The 22624-nt window shown below is 35.8% G+C and overlaps 1 protein-coding gene across 5 annotated transcripts in view; it reads right to left on the reverse strand.

Moving 5' to 3' along the window:
• Nucleotides 1-22624, reverse strand: part of CEP112 (centrosomal protein 112) — a 171800-nt gene that overhangs the window by 133407 nt on the left and 15769 nt on the right. For all 5 annotated transcript variants that reach the window (XR_008579771.1, XM_054846683.1, XM_054846680.1 and 2 more), the window contains 4 exons: nt 16285-16332; nt 16083-16160; nt 2892-2978; nt 887-986 (listed from right to left, as the gene is read on the reverse strand). Coding sequence is in view for 4 of the 5 variants with exons in the window: in XM_054846683.1 (XP_054702658.1) it covers nt 887-986; nt 2892-2978; nt 16083-16160; nt 16285-16332 (313 nt within the window). In the remaining variant the exon portion in view is untranslated. The remainder of the gene's footprint in view (nt 1-886; nt 987-2891; nt 2979-16082; nt 16161-16284; nt 16333-22624) is intronic.

The raw sequence follows: 22624 nt of genomic DNA on the forward strand, positions 1-22624 counted from the left end.
TGGGTCTATGTACAGAAAAGGTTCTCATGAAAATTGAATGCCCAAGATATACAAGGAAATTATGTTCCTCAACTTAAATTGCAAGTGACTGCATCAAGAATTCACAGTCTGACAAATTTTGTGGAAAACAAAGCAGGTACATATTCACTTTTCAAAAGCGACCGATGATTTTCACTGTCTGGCAAGAGCGTAGGTGACTCAAACACACCGTTACAGTTGAGCGCAACCACCAGCCCACCAACTAAAGCACGAGATCCCTTGCTGAACAATTTATTTGGAATTTACAGGAAACAATATACCCGAAACTCGCTCCCTTTTTGTACGTAGATTACCAAACCCATGTATTTGACCTTGTGGTTTAGTCCATAGCGTAAATGGACTCCAAGGAATTCTAAAAGAAACTATCATTCAAAACCTGCTGACAAGCCACGCTCAGGCCAAGTTTTGTACTTCTGACATATTCAAGACTACTACTCATGTTTGAAATCTCCTGCTGCAATAGTCCTAAATAAATAATACGTTGCGGTTTGATTAAGATGTACTGAATGTATGAATAAATTAACCTCGAGCCAGATATTCCAAAAAGTTTGAAATAAATGGTCAAAACACTTTTGTATCAAAGAAACTTTTTCTGGTGACGCTCATAAAACGTGTAAGTATTAAATAGAACAAGATCACACACTCTCTTGGAAAATTTGGTTTGGAAACTGGACAGCAAAGACAACCAGACAAGCCTCTCAAAATCTAAAGGAAAAAAATAGGTCAAGACCTACAAACGAAGACAAAAAGGACATCTGCCCCTAGAAGGAACACGTAAGCTCGTAGCCACAAGAAGGATGGAGTACAATACCACCACACAGAAAACAATCGTGAAGATAAAAATCACCTTTTTTCTCAAGTTTTCTAATAGTCTCCTCAGCTTCATTTTGTTTGTTTTTGTAGAGGGACTTCAATACCTCTATTTCATCATTCTTTCTATCCAAAATCTGTAGGGAAAATTCACAATACTTTAACAAAAAAACCCAAACAAACCCAAAACTACAGCCGGTGCACAAAACAGTATATGCTGATCTCTGTCAAAGGAGCGCTAGATCGTGCAGGACTAAGTGATTACATCTAAGTCATTTTCACAGCTAAGACTGCCAAGTCATAAACAAAGGACTGATTCAGATAAATGTAGGCAGTAGATTAAAAGGGAGTTCCATGTTTCAGGGGGGCCTTTTTGTTTTCTTTAAAACTTGGACAAATCCAATGTTGCTTTTGTTGAGTTTGGAAGTTTTACAGTGCTACTACTGCAAATAGAAGGGATTTATTTCCCTTTTCATATTTATGTTGCCTAATATTTAAAATAATCTAAAATTCTCAGCAGGTTTAAGAAATATTTAAATCATTGGTGAACTTCATTACACTCTCTTGTACTTCACCAATTGCAATTCTTTGCATGTATTCCAAAAAAACGATGGGTTGGACTAGAGCACGTACATGAGGTGTAACTACATTCACACTTCTGTACACGCTGATTTTGGAAAAAAATGCTTGAATACTTGCACACTGTGAGATGGTATTTTAATTTAAACTTCGTGTTTAAGATAAACATTAAAGTCACAGAAATTTTATAACAGCGCCCCAAATCTCTCTTCAAACAGAAGCTTTCATCTTAAAACAATATTACTCCATCTGCATTAAATGTTTTGTGTCTTTAAAGATTAACACGACACTATTTAACCTTTTCTAAAATATCCAACGTTATTAAACAACTTCAAAAGACGGAATTCTAACATCAGTTAGAAAAGGATGACAACTCAAGGGATGAGAAAGCATTTAAACTATTTCTTATTCTCACGAAGCTGTTTCCTTTAGACTCTCAGCTTTGCCAGCTAGTTATGCTTGCAGACTTTGGGAACAGATGAGCCAAATATGCACCTGACCAAATATTAACATCCTTTCAGGAGGCTTTGATGTGTCATAATGTTGTGTCAACTAACTTCCTCCAAGTCTGTGACTCAGTCTTAAGAAACAAAACAGAGGTACTCAGCAACGCAAAGCTTACAGTAGGATAAGTCATCACGATCCCAACGCTGAGCTTTTAACTCCCATTACGTTCCCAGGATCAGAGTGCTTCAGAAGGCACTTCGGACCTCGCAGAATTTGACCGCACATGTTTAAAACATGGTATTAAAAGTAACAGGATGGTCTCTGATAGCCTTTTTTGTAACCTTCCCAAAAGTGGTGTTATACAACCCAATAAAGACAAATCCAGCGTAACCCAAAGGAAGTATATCTGGTCTCATTTTATTGCTGTGAAGGATTAAAAGCCACATACAGCTTTAACAATGCAATAACATAACTAATGAAGTGTTTATTGACCAGCCTGTGCTTTGAGATAGAGTGTCAAAACGGAGACACAAGAACAAGCACAATTACTGTATTAGTAGGAACACGTGCGATATACTTGCAGATTTTCCTACTCTTATTTTTTTGCATTTTGTCCATAAAAATTTAATTGGTTCAAGTATTTTTGTTCATATTTTTCTGTAATACGAGTCTGTCTTTCTCTCTCAAAGAAAAAACGTGTGTTTATGATTTCATCAGCACATGAATCCATAGAAGCTGTTAGGCTGGTAAAATAGGTTGTCTTGTTCAAACAAACAAACCACCTTGTATTTTCATCTGCTTTCTGCAAGCGTTTTTCCCTTCCTAAGTTTATGTCATCATGGAATATTCCATATCCCTATCAGCTTATACAACCTGTTACCTACAATCTTACTTTAAAGGAACATTAACTGCAATTGTGGAGAAGTTGAAGTACAACTGCAAATTATTCATTGTAATCAGACTCTATTACTTTGGTTTATATACTGTCTTTGGAAAAAAATACAAACACTTCTTACCTTTTGAACATCAGTGTCATGCTTCTGCTGTAATTTGAGTTTTTCTTCATGAAATTTACCTTCTGCTATTTTCATTTTCATGTCCAGCTTTAAAAGCAAAATAGAACAGATATACAACTTAATTAAAATAAAAAATAAATCACATTAATGACCTTTGCATAACCTTTAAATTATTCATTTACCACAGAATGGCCTGGGTTGGAAGGGACCTCAAAGATCATGTCTTTGAGAAGGCAATGGGAAGTCACTAACAAATAATTGCTATGTGAAAAAAAACCTATATTCAGTTTCTCAGTATTTTCGTATTTATTTGATAAAACTGTTACAAAAGATCTCAACCTAAAATATTTATTTAGAAAACGAATTTGTAAGATGTTTTAGTTGGCAATAAAAACAACTGCTACTGCCCAGAAAAAGCTATCATCCTTTATTTAAATAAACACTTGAGAATGAAACTTTTAATATTTATGTTAATATACCAAGTATGGTAAACTTGCTTTTATTCTTTAGGCAGGTGTTACATTTACACAAAGAATGTCCTTTAGCCCAGCTGCATGTTTATTTTTGTTTGTTTTCTATTATTCATAGATTTCACATTACAAACATGTTTCCTTTTAAAGGTTACTTATAATGGGATTAAGGATATTACCGCTGAATTTGATTGCTAAAGTACATTTCCTGCTTCTGCTTGCGTCTGTTCCAAGGAGCGTACTTGAACCCCTCCGACACAATAACACACTGCCACTTCTTCTAGCTTTCACCTTTAAAGTGTTTTTAAACCTCTTGCATAGTTTCACTGGGCCATTAAAGACTCTGTCAATATGACAGGTATTTTGTGTTTCTCAGTCTTCTAAAAGTCCAGGTTCAGACTATTCCACTTCCACATTTAATCATGACAACTGTCGAGAAGTTTCCCCAGAGCGACAGACTCCAAGGACCCCCCTCACTTCAGAAAGGGCAGACCAAAGTCATTGGAGGGTGAGTACCAACACCTCACCAGAAGGCATCTTCAAGCGGTCTGTTGCCAACAGAAAAAATTGCATTGCCTTTTAGATGTTCTAAGAGCCCCTGGTGCTGAGCTCCACCCGCCCTGGAGCCGGACACTGGACTCCCATCCCATCCAGCTATTTTCAGTTCTCGAATTTTTGTTTAGCTCAACTAAGAGCCTGACTTCTAACCCTCTCAACTGACAAACTCTAAAGGAACCAACGAGCATTATTCATTCTGCCTTTAGCTTTATTCCTTTGATGTATCAAAAGTAGTCATTCAAGCATGAATCTTTATCTAACATACACAAACAATGAACGCACTGAAAATTAATTTTATACCATTATTTTGTGTTATATGTTTGTTTATTGTGACGGGAAAACATCACTATGTTGTTGTGACTTGAAAATGTGAGCTACAAAAATCCAAGTCATCTTGAAAATGCAAAATGCTGTGCAGTAAATACAGAAGTCTCCTCAGAACTGAAAACAGAAGCAGCAAGAGCAGCAGATTCTTTTGATTTCCAGACCCCACATCCACTGCTACCCAAAGTATACGCCTGCTTATTACACCGCATCTAAAGAGACTACCTATGCAAATTACCAGAGGGGGAAAAAGTTAGATTGACAATTAATCCAAAGAAAATAGATAGTATTCTCAGCTGTCAGCCATCTCTTTTATCATCCAAAAATAAGCATCACAATAAAAACGCATGTTCTATTCATGAAATATACGCATATGTATATATGAAAAGGAATATATGCATCTATCCCTCCAACAAAGCAACATTATAGAAGAAAATCTTAGTACCAGGTGATAAATAAGAGTCGATTTAAAAGAAGGAGCACAGTAATCCATTTCCAGATAGACAGTTTGTGAACATTCCATAAATAAATATGAAGGTCTTGTAAAAACACAAATACTAGAAACTAAACATGAAAGAGACTCCAATCTACTTGAATCCCATTAAAAGCTTATGAATTACTGATGTATAGCTATTGCACTCACATCGCTATTAAATCCGCACAAACACATTACATTTAAAACTCATTAATAAAGTGAGAATGTCTCGGCTGATGTAAATTAATCCTTGGCTGTTTGCATCAGCCGAGATCTGGTCTATGTGTTATTACTCTGTAGGTTCAAAGAACATAAAAATAAATCAAACCCTAAAATTTGTCTTGTATTTAAATATGGACATATACGTTCAAGTGATGGTGACTGTTCTCAGCCACATGGCTGTTCTCCCACAGGTTGACAGCAGAAATCCCTGTACTTGAAGTTGGCTCCCACTTCTTGTCATTAATCTACCACTTAAAATTCTTGCACTTGTACTAGTTCTCATCAATTTTAGGTCATTAATACATTGCACTACTTCCGGTAGAAGAGACCTCCCTTAAAACTTCACAGATTTGGGACTACTTTCCAAAGAGGTTTGACAGCTTCACCTTAGGAGACCTCACTGCAACCAAACAACCACTGTGAAGAATGTGTCCCAGATACAGAAGTGCGCTCTTAATGAAGGCAAACGCTGCGATAATAAAACAGATTACTTTCTCTTTGAATACTAAACCAAACCAAAACCTCTTACTTGAAAAATCCCAAATACCAACAACTCATCAGTTGAGGGCTGAGAAGTTGATATCTTCAAAAAAAACACTCAAGGTCCCTGACTTCTACAAACTTAATGGAATCCTGAAGTTTCAGCACCCCAGACATTTTCCTGCCCTGTCTGCTTCACCCACAACGTACAGAATTTTGTCACTTGAGGACCTACTAATATATATATAAATGAGTGTGAGGAGCCCCATATTCAAGTGTTTGAAATTCAATAGTTGATGTGCACGTGGAGTTTTCAGCTAGTCTTAAGAAGCAAGCTGTATTTGTAATGAGTAACTGGTAAAAAAGAAAATAAAATTAAAATTCTCCAATAACATTTAAATTTTTGTAACGGTCCATAGTTCCAAGACATACACGTATCTTCATCACAACTTCTGGAAGTGTTAATTTGAGCATTTGCTGTAAATAGAGAGATATATTGGGTTTAAAATCCTACACTTAGAATTTCTTCTGTGGAAAATGACTCAAAGGCAGAAAGCAAAAGGACAACAAAACAGCTTGGAGTACTGGTTTGATTTATAAATCTGCTTTTTGACCCACCCTTTGTGTAAGGCAGATTTCCAATCTCACCACATATGTAGATAAAAAATTGAGTCATATAAACACATTTTAAAAAGTGATCTCATTAAGGCTGGGGTTGAAGCAAACGGGCTCATCGCTTCACTACTGGGAGTAGAACTTCTCCCCTTCCATTTCAAAGTTTAAACACATTATTAAATACTAATTTCAATACGGGAGTATCTTTCAAATTAAAACCATACCAAACTGAGTCTGTAGTTACCAAATGTCAAACCTCATTTGCTAAGTTAGTCTCAATTTCCCGTGGAACAGCGCTTTGTAACTTTATGTGCTACTCTTCTATAAAGTGCCCTTTGCACCTCAGTGTTTTACTGTATTTATTAAACACATACTGAGAAACAAAATAACCTACAACAGGAGCAAAGGCTTTCTTAAGTTTGAGAGAAAATAGATAAACACAGCTTCGAAAAGTCATTCACCTTGTTAGAAGCAATTAACTGCGCTCACGCTCATCAGTTTTAATACCTTGTACTACGAGTTAAGAGCCAGCAGAGAACATGAAATTTATGGCACATTACCATTTGGACAAAAAAAAAAAAAAAAAAGATATTTAGCTATAGCAGAGACATTTGCAACTATGTATGAAATGCAGCCATTGCTGTTGCCTGAACATCATTCCTTTGGATTTCTGTCATTGTTTATTCTCCTTACAAAGAGTATGAGGCAATTAAACCCTAAGGCCATGTAAACATTACTGATGTCAAACATCTGTGCTGTCCCTGTTATTTAAAGCCATGGAGGGTGATAGCACCAGAACTGCTTTTATGTGCCTGGTCACACTTTCTTCCTAATTTAAAAAACCAGCACCAAAACTGGCAAATAGTTACCTGAGCCCAGGTTAGGTGCTAGGAGAATTTAAATAACTGTCAAACTCGAACCCATAGAGTCTAATCTGCAGCTGCCCTAAATCTTTGGCAAAAAAAAAAAGCAATATCTCCATTTTTCATGACAGAAGATAAACATTCAACTCGTCACCATTTACAAAAACATGTAGAAATATCTAAGTACCTGATTTAAAAGTAAATCAAGTAGACGACTAACGATATTCATCAGAGCGCGCTTTGAACTGCTGGTCGCTGCTCACTTGTCTCCATTCCAGGGACCACCCTTAGGCCAGAGGGGGCAGCTTGAAGGTTTAACAGCCATCAGAGATGATTTTTTTTTTTTTTTTTGGATATTTGACAAAACAGTACTTGTTTGCTTGCCAGATTTTTTTTTCCAAGTCTATGAATATATGGGGGAGGGAGGGAGGAAGCGAGGAAGGGGGAGAAGGATGTAAACAATAAATGGCAACTTCAAAGTAAGAACTCACAATGCAGAACAATGACTTGTATATCTTACAATATACGACAAAACTTATTTGTCTTGGTGTTATGCAGCTGCTAAAAGAAATCAGTGCACAATACAAAGCTTTGATATTTTCACAGAAGAAAAAGGTTTCTTAAAAAAAACAAACAACCAGCTAGAACTTTCTACCAAATTGTGTTTACTCCATTTTCACATCCAGGGTTAAAAAAATAAATATCGATAATTTATACAGTGTTTTAAACTATATAGGCAGGCGATACAGTACTCGAAAAACATTTAAGATTTATTATAAAGACATGCTGACTTCAGACAAAAGTAATTTGGAAGAGTGTATCTCACATCACAATTAACAAGCTATCTTTTTTCACTGTGTTATTTCTGTAACTTATATTGTACCCTTGAAAAATTTTAAGATTAGCTTGGAGGTGTATTAATACTTTTAATATTTAGAACAATTTAAGAGGCAGAATAACACCAGCTAAATATCTAAAAGAAAAATCAGTAAAAAGGAAAAATTCATACTTTATAGCAATTTGTTTGAACATAAACTTCTGCAGTAAATATAAAGTTTAATCATATTGGAACTAACCTTCCATTTTCAAAACTGAACTGCTGAAAAGCTTGCACTGAGTTTACAGTGTGTGGACAAAATACCGTTCGTTTCCAACTCCATTGCATTCAGATGTCTGTAACCAGCACAGTTGTCACACAAGAGAGAACCTAATATCGCATCTTACATTCAACGAGCAGCTTCTACCCACTTGCTCAAACAATTTTGAAGACCAATATCTGCTCTTCGAGTGTTTTTAACTGAAAAGAGAAATGCATTATAGTATGAAAAGAAAGCGGGAAGGGTAAAAAGGTGTAAGATGCAATCAGAAATACACATCTTACACACTGATGAAAGTGGTGATCAGATTCCCTTCTCATGACAAACAAGAGGTGGAAAAATCTTTAAATTTAGCAAAATGTGCATCTCATGACCAAAGTATCAAATACGACCACAGGTCTTCAAAATGCAAAGAGATTTGATTTCCTTGCAAGCACAGATGGTATTCGAGGAGCACATTGTCCAGGAGAGTTTAGTGATCTTTACTCAAAGGTTAAAAGACAGGCAAGAGGAAAAGTTATTTTCTGGAAGAGAGAAGTTAAGACCCTCAAGCCTGTGTTGTTCACTTAAACTACTTAGAATAAATCTGAGGGATAACAGGTGAAAAAGTCTCAAGACTTGAACAAAACAGAAGACAGACCTGATGTGGATGACCTTTCACCATAAAGTTACAGGAAGGCTAAAACCAGGAGAACGTTTAAGCCATGCCAATGTAAAGCAATGTAAGTCCACAGCCAAGCTTGCAGCCCTACAAAAACTCCCTACAAACAAATAAGGATGACTGGTTTGTTGAGGAAAAAAAAAATAAAATGCACTGCTGAGAGGTTTACTTTTCTTCACAGGTTACGATTTCGAGAGGAGTTCCAGGTACAACAGCAGTACCTGCTGCACCTCCCTGAGGTTCAGCTTGGTTCCCTCGATTAATGGGATTCTGTACAATAAAGGAGAACTATTTTGAGCCTCTGACATAACGAATTTTTATGATATGCAAAGGAGATTCCTTTAAGTATCAAGGGTCACTGTTTCTCACTCTTTCAGATGCAGACATTTCCCAAAAACGTCCTGGGAGGGGCCGGGCTGGTGCTGTGTACTTTTGCCCTCTGTTTTTACTTGATTGAAATTTCCGAGGCTCTATCAGACTTTAAGAACAAATCCTATAAATTAAAGGAAGTCATAAATAATATTTTTCCTAGTGGAACATTACACACAATAAAAGCAGGTTTTCCATCTGGGATTCACATTAACGTTGGGCTTTTTTCCTGATGTTTGTGCTCATCCTCCAAGTGTAACATAGAAATTTTTCCAAGCAAAAAATAAAAATAAAAAAATTATAACTATATTTTGAAACAGTAAATACATTAACCACTCCAAATTCTACGTTGACTATCATCAATATTTTTATTCAACGCAATGCCTAAGGTGAAATAAATGTATTGTAAAGTCTCTGTCGCAAAGAGCTTACAGGCTGGACAAGCCAGAGACAGACTGAAAGAAAAGCAGTACCAAACATGCAAGCCAGAAATTAGAACGTAAAAAGACCCTTTATAAACATGGCATTTTGCCCAGATTCAAAGGTCCTTCCACAAAAGTCTATGTTTATGATCTGGACTATATTATTTGACCTAACAAACATTTATACTTCTCTCCACATATCTAACCTTCTTTGTATCTTTACTCTTTTAAAACACTACAACCGCTACTTCCAGTTAAAATATTTTTACAGGGTACTCTTTGAAGAGAAACTAGATATTCACTTAAGTAAAAAAAATTAATATGACATCGCCCCATTTTTATGGCCACTAAAAATGAAAGGCTTTGTCCTACATCAAATCATACCAGCTTTCCCCATCAAGCAAAGTCTGACTTTTAAAAAGACGCTGAACATTAATACACATTTGCTGTATACTGAAAAATAATTGAATGGACAATTGTTCTTATTCATATGTAAATGTCATTAGTCTCTTTCAAGAGAGAACAATGTATTTTTCATAGATTTCCAAGTTGGGGGTGGTGGGAATAGGGAGAAAAATCATACAGCTTTATATCCCAACAACTGCAATAACTTGAAGTGGTATTTTTACTCTAAAGGATGTTTTATATAGCTAATAAACATAACATGCATATTGGCACTGCAGCACATCGTATTACTTAACAACTTTATTTGGAGTGGCAAGTGTCCCACTTCCATACGTAACAAATATGTCTGCCACTAGTAGTAGAGACTAAAATCAGTAAGTACCAAAAAAAGTTCAAAACATGTTTAGAAATTGCAAATGCTTATACATGGTAATAACTTATTAGACGCAATTTCTTAAAAGACAGCTCAGAAATGCAAAACTGTATCTTCAGTTGCCAGCACTGAAAACTGAACCTTATGAACACGCAGAAAACATACTGATTTCAAAGGGAGCCAGTAAAATCGGAATAAAATAGTAGGTACTACTTGAAAATTTCATATACTTCTGCATGGTGCCAAGGCCAGTGAAGTAAATGAGTCTGTATACACTGAGTCAGCACCACTTTTTTTTTTTCCCCACTCTTATTCCTTATTTTTAATGTGTTGTATTTCAGCAGCTACTGACTTTTTACACTCATTTCAGGATCTCCTAAAATAGTCATTAAAACTGTACTCCTACCTTTATTTCACAATTGCAACATGTAGCAAGAACGGCTGATAGTACCTACTTTTTCCAGTCAATGTCTTTTCTCCTTTAAAGACCAGGATCTATACATGTAAAAAGTCAAACTTTTTTTTTTTTTTTTTTTTTTTTTTGAGAGACACACACTTTGAGGTAGAGATTAATCATGCAGCAAAAGATTAATTCCCAGCTGCTTGGCAACCATCTGGACATTCTACTGGTTAAAGCACTAGTTTGAATTGCTAACCTACCTCTTTGATCTTTCTCAGTGTCTCCAGCACATATGTGCAATAATTAAAGACATAGTTCACAAACTATTGCAAAAAAAATAAATAACTGTACATGTACGCATATATCTCCATGACCAGACCAATTAGTAGCAGGAATTATAAATCACAAGTCAGTTTATGAAAACATGTCTCATCCTGACATACGCTGTATGTCTCACACCAGTCTAGCAATAAAATAAGGTTTGGGTTTTATTACATTACATTCTGAAGAGTTATCAAAGCAAGACAGGATGCGATTTCCTCACACAGAAGACAATGGATAACTTGCATGTGTTTTAGGAACAGGACATTAATCAGCCAGGAATCATGTTAACAGAAGTCGAGATTGCTGCGTTTTTAAACATGAACTAACAGATTACTCTTCCGAATGATAACTTGGGGGTGAGAATCAGTTTACAACCGAATTCTCAATATAAATCAGACGCTGCATTCAAAATAGACATCAGGTTTGTGGATAAAGGAGAAAATTCAGATGAAACGGAGAATATTCAGTCACAATACATACTGCTTGGGACATTTTTTAGGGGAATAAACCAGTATTTCCAGCAACAAGCTGGAAACAAGGAAACAGTTATGGAAAAGTGAAAATCAAGATGAAAGCAGTAATTCTGTCATACCTGCCTTTTTCATTTTCTTGCCCCTTCTCATGGGCCACACTTGTGTGAACAGAATTCAACGTGCATTCTTACATTTTAACAGGAAGATTCACCAGAATTAAAAACCTTAACAATTTTTATCCCATGGAAAACAGCAAGAAGTTTATGAGCAGAAGTATGACCTGGACAGTTCTGCACGAACAGTTCGACAAAAGAAGGGGGACAGAAATGGAAGAGAAGTGGAAGCAAAGAACAGAGGGATCAGAAGAAAAAAGTTCCAACACATGAAGCTCCAGTTATTGCAAGATTCACATTTTGGGCCCACCTACAGATGCCTTTGCAACTCAAATGCTTTCAGAAAGTCCATCAAAACCACCTTCCTCCTGTTATTAGCAAATACCTCTGAGCTTCGAAAGCATAAACAGGACCACCAGCCCCATTACATGCCTAAGTAGGTTCCTTTAGCTGTACTCAGCTCTCTCAATTCCATACACATATCTAGCTATAGCTATCTACCAAGCAGATTTAAAATCTAGACATACATGCATATATGAGCACACAAACACTTTCATTTCATTATAACATACAAGAGAACAATACTGATTTATCTTGTTACCATTCTTGGAAGATATGAACAAAATATCTGTTTTCTATGAGGAAAAAATATCAAATCCATGATGTAGCTAAAAGCACAATAATATTAATTTTACATTGGTAAAAGCTCAGTTTAATTACAAGAGTCCTCCTTTTAGGATACTGTCTCCATATTAGTTTTATTTATTGCTTTTGATTTGGCATGCATTAAACAATTCATCTACTTAAATACTTTGCCATAGAACAGAGCAATTAAGAGGAAGAAATCAAAGCCAAAAGGGCAATGTTCACTGATCATCATCATCTCCTAACTGCAGGGACACAGATTTTTATCTTCAAGTAGGGTTTGGGTTTTGGGGGTTTTTTTCCCCCTAAACCCCCACCTCTTTTCTATGTTAACACCAGCAAGTGTTATGCACTCTCCTTCCCAAGTTCTACAAGTTTCTTTCCTTCCTGTGTTCTCTTTCCTCTACATCCTATGTACAGTCCCTTTTGGGGAAAAATCTATATCGCAGCCCTTACGCAATTCTCTCCATTTCAAGTCATAATCTCTTACCAGATAAGTGAGAAGCACAGTAAATCCGCTGCTTTCAACACCTTACATTCAGAACACTTTTAGCCAGACCAAGACTTAATTACAACATCAGGACTGCAGCATGCTGATTTTATCTTAACGTAAATATATCACCAGATCCCAGCATATTTGGTAGTAAAACTAAAACTATATACATGGCTTGATGATCTTTATAAACAAAATTTGTGTCATGCAACAAATGGGAGTGCTCATTCACAAAAAAAAAGGAGAAAAATGTAAATAAAGATTACAAAAATAGCTTTTTTTAAAAAGGCTGCATCTTAGAGATAGAATTCTTGAATACATAAAAAAACCCCTCTTCCTTTTCATCTTACTTCTGGTCCTCAATCTATGAAAATGCATTTTTAGGGGAAAAAAAGATGTCTTTTTCCCCATTCTCTACACTCTAAGTTATCTTTCACTACCCGGCTCATCTTTCCTTTTCCCTGGGCATGTACTCTCTCTTCCTCAGTTCTCATTCCACGTGACAAATTAGCGAAAATTATCCTGCAGGGATTCTGTATCCTCTTGAAAATTCACCCATTGCCTTCCCCAGAACTACTCCTCCCTCCAGTTGCACTGCACTACCTACTACTCCAGCTGACTGTAGGAAAGACGCCCATTTCTGCCGGACTGCTTTAGTACACAAGAGGCTGGAAAAACGCCCGTGCTCCAGTGTCCAAGGACTTTATCACTGGATTTCCAAAAAATCAAAACAGAAAAGCGACAGGAGCACAGTGATAAAGTCAACAAAAACATTGGAAACACTCAATGTTCCCAGTTAACCCAGAGAGATGAAGCTTCATAATACAGTTATTGCACAAAGCATCGAGCTTGCCAGTTTGCCTAAAAAATTAACAATGATTTCAGAGTTGGTATATAGCACAGTACAAATTTACTCCTGGTGTTAATTATAACCTTCAATTTAAAAGAATAAAAAGAGAAAATTATTTCCAATATTCTTGCCTCAGATTTGTTTAGGTTTCATTTGTTGACTCTAGATAAATAAATATCTTACAGAAATAAAACAGAAGGAAATTGAAAAATACGCTAAAAAAATTAAGACTGACAAAATGAAAAATTGAGAAACGGAACTTCTTCAAAGAAACACCAAAACTTCTTTAAAGGATACATCAGATACACTAGTTGTTTGAGGAAGGTTAACAAAACATCATACTTTTATTAACATAGCTAAATGTGTTTTTTAATTCCAGAATAATTTCAAACCCATATCTTAGCAGTGGTATTGGTTCTGTTTTTCTGGAAAGAAAAAAAAAGAAAATCACAAATACAAACTTTTTCTTTCCCCGTGGAGTATTGGGTGGCACTCAGGATGACCGAAGGTGAAGTTCAAAGGGAGGCGCTTTCCTATTTATCAAGATAAACCAGTCGTGCCATCTGTTCTGTTTTGCCGTACTGCTGAAAACTGATATATTCCTGTTTTGTTGCATCTTCCTTGTTTGAACCCATGATTTTTCAGTAGTGACAGTTTCCCAAATGGTTTAATCCATGTCAGAAGTATTTGGGGAAAATAGGACTAAAAACCACTGCATGATGATATTCACATTTTCATAAATCTGTGATGTGGTTATCATTGAAAATGGACATGTGTTTGGCATTAGAGTCAAAACAGGTGCAGGAATGGTTTATGAACAAAGGTCTAAAGGTTAAAAGCAAAAAACCACAGTTATCCTATTTTATGTTCTCCCGTTCTACTACAAAGAGGCTGAAAACAGTCAAAGGTTTACCAAAACTCTTTTGTACAGCACTATTTTTCTGCTAATATATTTACATTCTATAAATGAAAAGGCTTTATTCTTAATTGGGCTTCACAAACAAAATAAGATGAAAACACATTTAAGTTTTCTACTTAATAGCACACACATGGTGATTGTGAAATACTGTCTATAACCTTTCCAGTTTAAACTAGCCCACAGTCGAGTACCATTAGCAAAGAGTACTGGATTTTTACTGTGTGGTTTAGAGGATTTTTCCACTGAACTAGCGAAGAATTCGCTGAGTATTTTACGTAGCTACTTGGCAAGCATTCTTGTTTATTTAATTTGAAAATATTATTTAAACGACAACATTGTGCTTTCAATTTATTTATTTTTTGGTCTATTTTCACATCTTATGAAACCTTGCCCGGCCTCATCCTGAGGCAACGGTGGTTTGAATATTGTCAATACAAAAGAAGAGTCAATATTAGACCAGAGCAGAGAAAGTGAAAGGCACATGTATTGTGCAACTGCCATAGCAGGCTGCTTAAGCACCAAATTAGACTGCCAGCTATCTTCATATCCATTACTTTATTAACAACAGAAGAACCTGCAAACCAAATCTACTCTCCCCTGTACCTGTCTTCTGAGACGACCTCAACAGTAACTTTAGGAGAGTTCTAATTCATGAGCGTCCTTACAACACACCACGTAAAAGGAGGGACGATTTCACGTTTGCAGATGATCCCTTTCCTTGCCAACTCATACGTATTTGGAGTCCTATGTAGGTCTAAGTACTTGCAGATAGCCAGGGAACTGCATACATACACCTCAATTTTCCAAGAGCATATGGCTGAACACAGAAATTTGAAGGGCAAAGAGAAAAGAGTGTTGGGCTGGTTGGGGTTTTTTTAAATCATTTTCCTAATAGATGTTGAATTTCCTTTCCTGAAGTCTGGTCCACAAAAAAAGTAAAGTAATGCTTACATGGTTTCAGAAGAATCTGAAACACCTACGTGCTAAACATATTTGAGTTTTATCTCATGACTGATGTTTTAAATAAACTCAGTAGTTTATGACATAACATCATAGGCATACAACTTCCTTAAACTACAAAAAAGGTAAAAATGACCACAAAACTTTACTTTTGTAGACATTCAAAACAAAACAACATGGTATGAGAGAATTAGCTAGGCAAGCTTTGACAGTAATCTCACCAATTAATGTTCAAAAGAACTAATACAAAAACCCATGCGAATAAAAGAGGATCAGAGCTAGATGAGGCAAATATTGAACTAATGTAGGTCTTAAAAGAAATAAAGTCTAAATCTGCCGATTTTTAAAGGTACATAGAAAGTAAATAAAAATCCTCACTAAATCAAGGGTTCCATTGCATCTGTTAAAAGGTTGTTTGGAAAATTCCTAGAATTCAAACTCTTCCACACTAAAAATTCCTTCCAAGAAACAGTAAATGTGTTCAGAAAGTCTTTTTTATTCCCTAAGTATTTGGGAAATACAGTAAGTATTTAACGAAAAGCCCTGTCAGTTCAGCAAAAATTCTCTTACTTTGGATTTTCTGCTATAACAAACCGCTTTGCAAATATCCAAAGAAAATGCCCTAACTTACTAATTTGGCTGTCATTTTCTTTTTCTAAAAAGACTAGAAAGAATCTTACCTCTTTTTCATGCATTCGAAATAGTGCCTGCTCATCACGACAAGTGCTTCTTTTTCCTAGGCCAATTTTGGGTGTCATCTGTTGAACGAGAAAGAGTTCGAAACAACTTGAGTTCAAAGTAAAATCAATACTAACCAGAAATGAAAAATATTAGGCACGTTCGTTCACCCTTATAAAACATCAAGGGAATATAAACACCTACCAAAGACACTGGCATCGGTTTTTCCCGCAAATATCTTGGATTTTCTAACTGAAAAACAACAAGTTAGAGAAAAAGTAATCACGTCAGCAAGGTCTTATTTCTTACAAGCAGTGAGAAATATCTCCAAATAGTCAAGAACATTTGCAATGGCAACTTTGGGTGCATACTTGGGAGGTAATCTGTATCCAGGAGGGTACGCCTAACACCGTAACTACGTATCACTCCAAAGAACAATAACAGAAGGGATTTAAGCATGCCTTCAGATGTACGCGCCAATTCAAGAACTGCTTTCCACTAGAAAATTTGATTATCTATTAAAACCTAGTTAATCTGCAAATCACGTAAACAGTACCATCTCTAGATACATGGCTGTAACATAGAAGTAACACATACATTAATTCTCCTGTGCATAATTCCTCCTCCTTCACAACACTGCAACGATCCTTAATTAAAGCACTCGGAGAACGCAAAGGTCCGATAACATACTGCCGTAACAACTTTACAAGTTACAGAAATAGAAAATCTTCAGAAGAGATCATTTGGTTGGACATGACCTATTCAGCAAGTTTTAAAATTTTAGCATTTCCTAATGCAAATAGATCAAAAATTGCACTTTTTTTTTTCCCCGCTAAACCCTTGCGGTTGTATAAATTCCATCAATGCATGTTTTAAGAGAATTTGGCAGCTAAATTCATAGCTTATGCAAAAGATTTCCAATTTTATTGGATAAACTTTCATTTAGATCAGTGTAAAGCTAAAATAAATTTACAAATCACAATGATTTTAAGCGTTTTTGAAAAACTACAGTTGAGTGCATTGAAACTATATGCACATACCTAAGTCATAGAGACAAAACACAAGGAAATAATTCATTAACAGCAATGTATAATTAAAACAGCTCTTTCAAACACTATTTTTAAGAACCGAATACAAAACATTGTTCCCAACTCACTTCCTCTATCAGACAGTTACATCTTTTTAATTTTCTCAGATGAAGAGGCTCAAACATCACATCACAGAGAATGCATAGTACCCAAGAAAAGCTTTCAAGGGTATAATCTCGTAAAACGTGGCAGTGAGATTTGGAATACGAATGTGATTGCAATAGGCATCTTACAACATTTAGTCTATTTTTATTTCTTTTTTCAAAATGATTAAATTGATCTATGAGGCATGGCAAATATATCCAATGCTTGCACTTTGTCCTACATTATTAAATAAATTTTTGTGTTGAATTTATCAGTGAAAAAGAGGCTTAATCCCTCTGAAATTTCAATTTGATACAGTATTACTCATTTTCTGTCCTAAAAGGTTATGTAGGATTTCTATATGCTGTTGAAGTCGTCATATTTCGCCCAGAAGTAGTTGTAGATATTAGCAGGTTTAACACATACATTCGATTTCAATGAATACTATTATCTAATATTTTAATACCACAGCCAAAAGTATATAAAAACACAATAATTTAACAAATAACCTATTTCTCTCTACTGCCAAGGAGTTTACTGAAACAGGTCATTAAACTTTCTTTCATGTAAAGCATCCCGGGCTGGTTTTATTTTGGGATTTTTTTTAGGTTTTTTTTTTTTTGTTAATATGCCACAATAATTGGCATGCAAAAAACATGGGTAGACATTAGTGAATAAAGGAATCCCATATGCACCTACTACAAAAAATATTTAGTAATTTTGGATGCAGAAGAGGAGATTGGTGAGGAGAGGAATACAGGAGTGAGAACACCATGGGGCATGAACCACAGAAGACAAACAGTGGGGAAAAGATAAGATTTTTTTTATCTTTTTAAAGATAAAAAAGTACAGCCATTCTAACCCAGGAAAATTTAGGAGGATTTTTTTTGTCCTACAACTTTGTACCTGCAATAGTATTGTCTACCTAAAATTCTCTAATGTTACTAGTATCATACTCTTCCTTCTAGCTCCTTTAGTCTACTTGCCCATCACCTGCACAGACCCGCGGGACTGACGGCCACTTGCAAACGGCCAAGGCAGAGCCCCGACCTGGCTCCCCAGAAAACCGAGCAGCAGAGAGCGGTGCAAGCCTTCATCGATACCTGCTGGAATTTTGAGAAGGCTAAGGCTGCAGAACCAGATTTCAAAGCCCCCTCTCTCATGCAAAATGAATAAAACCACCCTTTATTTTTGCTTTTTTAAAAGTAAAAAATTATTGTAAATATTTACAATTAATTCAAATACTTTATCTGACCATGAAATTAAGCTGTTTACAGTCTTCAATTCAAAACCAATCTAAAAAGCTAAGGTATATCCTACTTGCTTATGAGAAAGAAGGAAAATGTGTCTCTAATACTTTGTATGGCCTAAGTCTTGCATTTTTTGATTTTGTAACAGCAGCCATATGTGCTTTGAAGTTAAATGTTCCCACTTTGTTACTTGTTGTGGATTATATCCACTTAAACTGATCTGTAAACATTTAATGTCTCAACATTCATTCTTTTCATGCTGGTCTTCTGCAAAACTTCTTGTTCTCAAAATTATACCACATTAAAGAGGGAATATCACAATAAAGAATGCCCAAAAAAGAAAAAAGCTTGTATTTATGAGAAACATGCAAATTTAAAAATAATAAGCAAAAGGTCAAAGACAAACCAAAATACATATGTATGAAACTGAAGGACTGCCATGAGAAGAACAGTAAATCACATGCTTTTTTAAGAGCATGAACCAAATAAATGTCATCATGAAAGACATCTTTATTTGAACTAGAATTGAACTCTAATTTGTAAATACCACTTCTTAACAAAAATGGCATTTTGGATTTCTTTGTAGAAAAGATTTTGGATTCTCCTGTTGTATTAGGCAGTCTAACAAACAACAAACCATGTTTCAATTTGTGAGGACTGGCACGGTCACCTTCTAGTACTCCAGTCCTCATAAACCAGAGCTGGGAAGGCTTTGGATGATCAGCTCCCCATTAAGGGATCCTCATTACTTCACAGAAATCATCTACTTTATGAAAATATACTTATTCTCTTCAGTTGAAAAACATATGGCAGAAATCTGCATGAAGACACAGATTCCAAAACTGAATTTGAGGTACATTAGCCATAATTTTTAACTTTATATAAAATAGAAATTGAAAATACTAAAGTGGTCAAACCCAAACATTTTTGAAGTATACAACGTTGAAGCTCCCAACGCAAGCCATGAATGAAGCACTGATAGGAAAAGTAAACTGAGCTGAAACATTTCCCCCAAAAGCAAGGACAGAGCAGAAAAAGCACAACTGTGAGCAGCACTAAGTACTTCCACAAGACTCATCCTCAGGACATCAACTACAGGTCACCCCTCAGGCTAAAACCAGCGAGAGGCTCCGTATCTGTCACGGTCCAGAAACTTATACCAAAGCTTCTGCTCTTTTGACGCAGTAAATACCACGACGACGACGACATTAGTGTTATGCTTTCAGTCTACCCCTTCCAAAGTCACACGTCGTTCTTTGGAAGATGTTTATCAAGGTATACTGATCTTCAGTAATGCACGACTGCAGCTTACTACAGCTCAGTAACAGAGTCAGAAGGGATGTTGTATATATTAAGATTCAGGAAAAAACCCCACATTTGGATCAGCAGGCTTGCTGCACATTCCCCCTTAAGCTTCTTCAAAGACAAAATGTGATTGTTTTCAAAACAAGGATGGAAAACACACACATGAAAGAGTTAAGAACACTTAAGATTTTGAAATGGTAAACAACTAAACTGAACCTTGCCCTAAGTTCTTACTTTAATCTAACAAACCCAGCCAGCCAGCATGTTCCCTACAGAAATAACTGCTGAGTAGCTTCAGGAAATTTGAGTAAGGACATTCTTATCTAACATCATAATTTGTAGGGAAGTTCACTTTAATGCTGCTTCTGCAGTCTTAGTGGAAGGACATTAAAGCACATGAAGATTGTTTGTCAGCATGGAAGTTGAATTTATTTTTTGAAGTCACAACACCACTTGGAGTTCACTGTGGGAAAGTTTTTACAGTGTTGCTGCCCTCCAACACAACATATACAGTAGGTATGTTTATAGTAAGCAGACAGACTAAGAAACCAAACAAAAGATAATCAAATGGTTTGTACAGAAATGGTTGAGCTTAACTAGACTGGAAAGACACAAGCAGATGTGAGCCAAGTACACAAAACAGGCACCACATACGCTGCTGCTGTAGCCACCCAAGAATTCTCTACGCTTGCATCTACTTTAACCCCGTGTTATATATAGTCTCTCCAAGACAGGGGAGCACAATGCAAGCCACTGACCGCGGAATTTCTTGGGTCTAAGTCCTCTTAAATCTTTATTAGGCAATAACATTTCCCATGATAAATTCTTCTGTGCAAGACCTGAGTGTCCAGGTTCTTTGTACTGAAGATTCCACATCACTTCTGGTAAAAGCTGAAGAGTTAATTCTTGTCCTGGCCAAATTCCAATGATGAAAAGTTATCTTCTCCCTGATTAAAAAACCCTTTGCTATTTCCCCAGGGTACAATCTCTTTGTATGCTTTCTACCTAAAATGAAGTGCTGAATTTCCTGGGATGTTGCTTTGTCACACCTAAAAATGGCTACAACTCAGTGACGAATGAAACTGTATGGGAAGCAACATGGAAAAAAATATATATAGGTAGGTCAGCTAATAATATGCAGGGGTTTCATTCACTGTTGTTCCTTTATGTAATTTAAATTTTATGTACAAAAATTGTGTATGTCTGCAATCTGAAAAGCTTAGCAACTACAAGAGGAAAAAAAGAACGAAAAAATCAAGTTTAATTCTTTTCCTGACACTACATATATTTCACAATATTTAATTATTTTTTGAGACACAACTAAAGCGAAGGTGAGGACATCCCATTTATGAAGTGTACTAAATTTGCAACAACATGTAGAAGTTTATTGACAGCTGTTAATAAAATAAGACAGCTGAGGGATTTTTATTACATTCTAAAATAGCTAAAGAATGACAAAGTTCAAAGTAACATCATGACCAAAGATTACCTGCATTTGTCTAAACTCCTGGCAATGAAACTTTTCCCTTCAAATGGCAATACAAAAGGATTTCTTCTTTTCTACGTTGCAAATGCAACTTCAAGGCACGAACACTTAATAAAGGATAGTCCCCACATCAGTTTAGATAAGAGTCAATAACGGCTAAGAAAACCACGTTTTTATAATGTATTTTAAATTAGCTTATATTAGTATTCCACGTATGAAAGGCAAATTTATCACAATCAAAACTCAACCTTCTTTTTTTCCCCCCAAACATTTACCCATGCATGACTAGAATCTAAATAACTTGAACAATAAAATGTTTGATAGAGATAATCAGGAATGCTGCAAGGCAAATGGAAAAAATTTTTTATTACTCATAAGAAGCAACAATATTAGCAGAGTAATGCAACAGTCTTACTTCTCGTCTAGAAAGTGTTATTACTACTGTGTAGAAAATGTTATTACTACTATTAACAAATCTGAAGCATGTTACAGTCTGTTAAGCTTTGACCTCTCTGCTTAGAGAGATCATAGAATTATTTCCCAAAACTTTTCACAATATTTTTAATACTAAAGAAATCTCAGCCACCGATGTAAGCATATCATAAAAATGGAAACACATTCAGAGTGTGACCTTAAAAATACACGACCTTTGACGAAGAGGAAATTTAGAATATATCAAAGAAGTAGAAGCCCAAAAGAGAATTTATTTTTACCCTTAACAGTTTATAACTGGTCCTTATAATCCAGACAAGCCTATACTGGAACAGTGAAGGTTTAGCAGCAACTCACAGCTAGAAGATGCTAAGCTTTTCTCACCTTTATGCAGAGCGCCCATCTAGATATTTGCAGATTCTTGAATAAAAGATTATTCTCCATATATACAGGCTTGAAATAAAAATACCTTCCTAAAATTTCAAGGATTCTTCCTGAGAGAAATCCTTATATAATGACTTGTCCGAAATTCCCAGGATCAGCTCTGTCCCACTGCAAGAAACCTGTACAGAAGCACGCATTCTTTGCCAGACTAGCAAACTTGATTCACCATTTGTTCCTTGACACAAGGAAAACCTCAAAAAACCCACCAAGGAAATTTTGAAAAGTTTTTTAAAAAACTACTGTTCGTTATATAGGCAGTTCAAAGTAAAAGCCATTCTGTATTTCCTTTCCTAACTTCTCCCACTACTAAAGTATTCTTTTGGGTCACAGGACTTCTGTACCTGAGGTGGGATAGCTTGTAAATTAAGCATCTCAAACAGTCTGCGAATATGGCTAGCATTTAAAAGATAGCCAGATGTTCCTATGGCAATATAAATGCTTACAAATAACAGCTG

The sequence above is a fragment of the Grus americana genome, chromosome 18 (assembly GCF_028858705.1).
Source record: "Grus americana isolate bGruAme1 chromosome 18, bGruAme1.mat, whole genome shotgun sequence".
Taxonomy (NCBI): Eukaryota; Metazoa; Chordata; class Aves; order Gruiformes; family Gruidae; genus Grus; species Grus americana.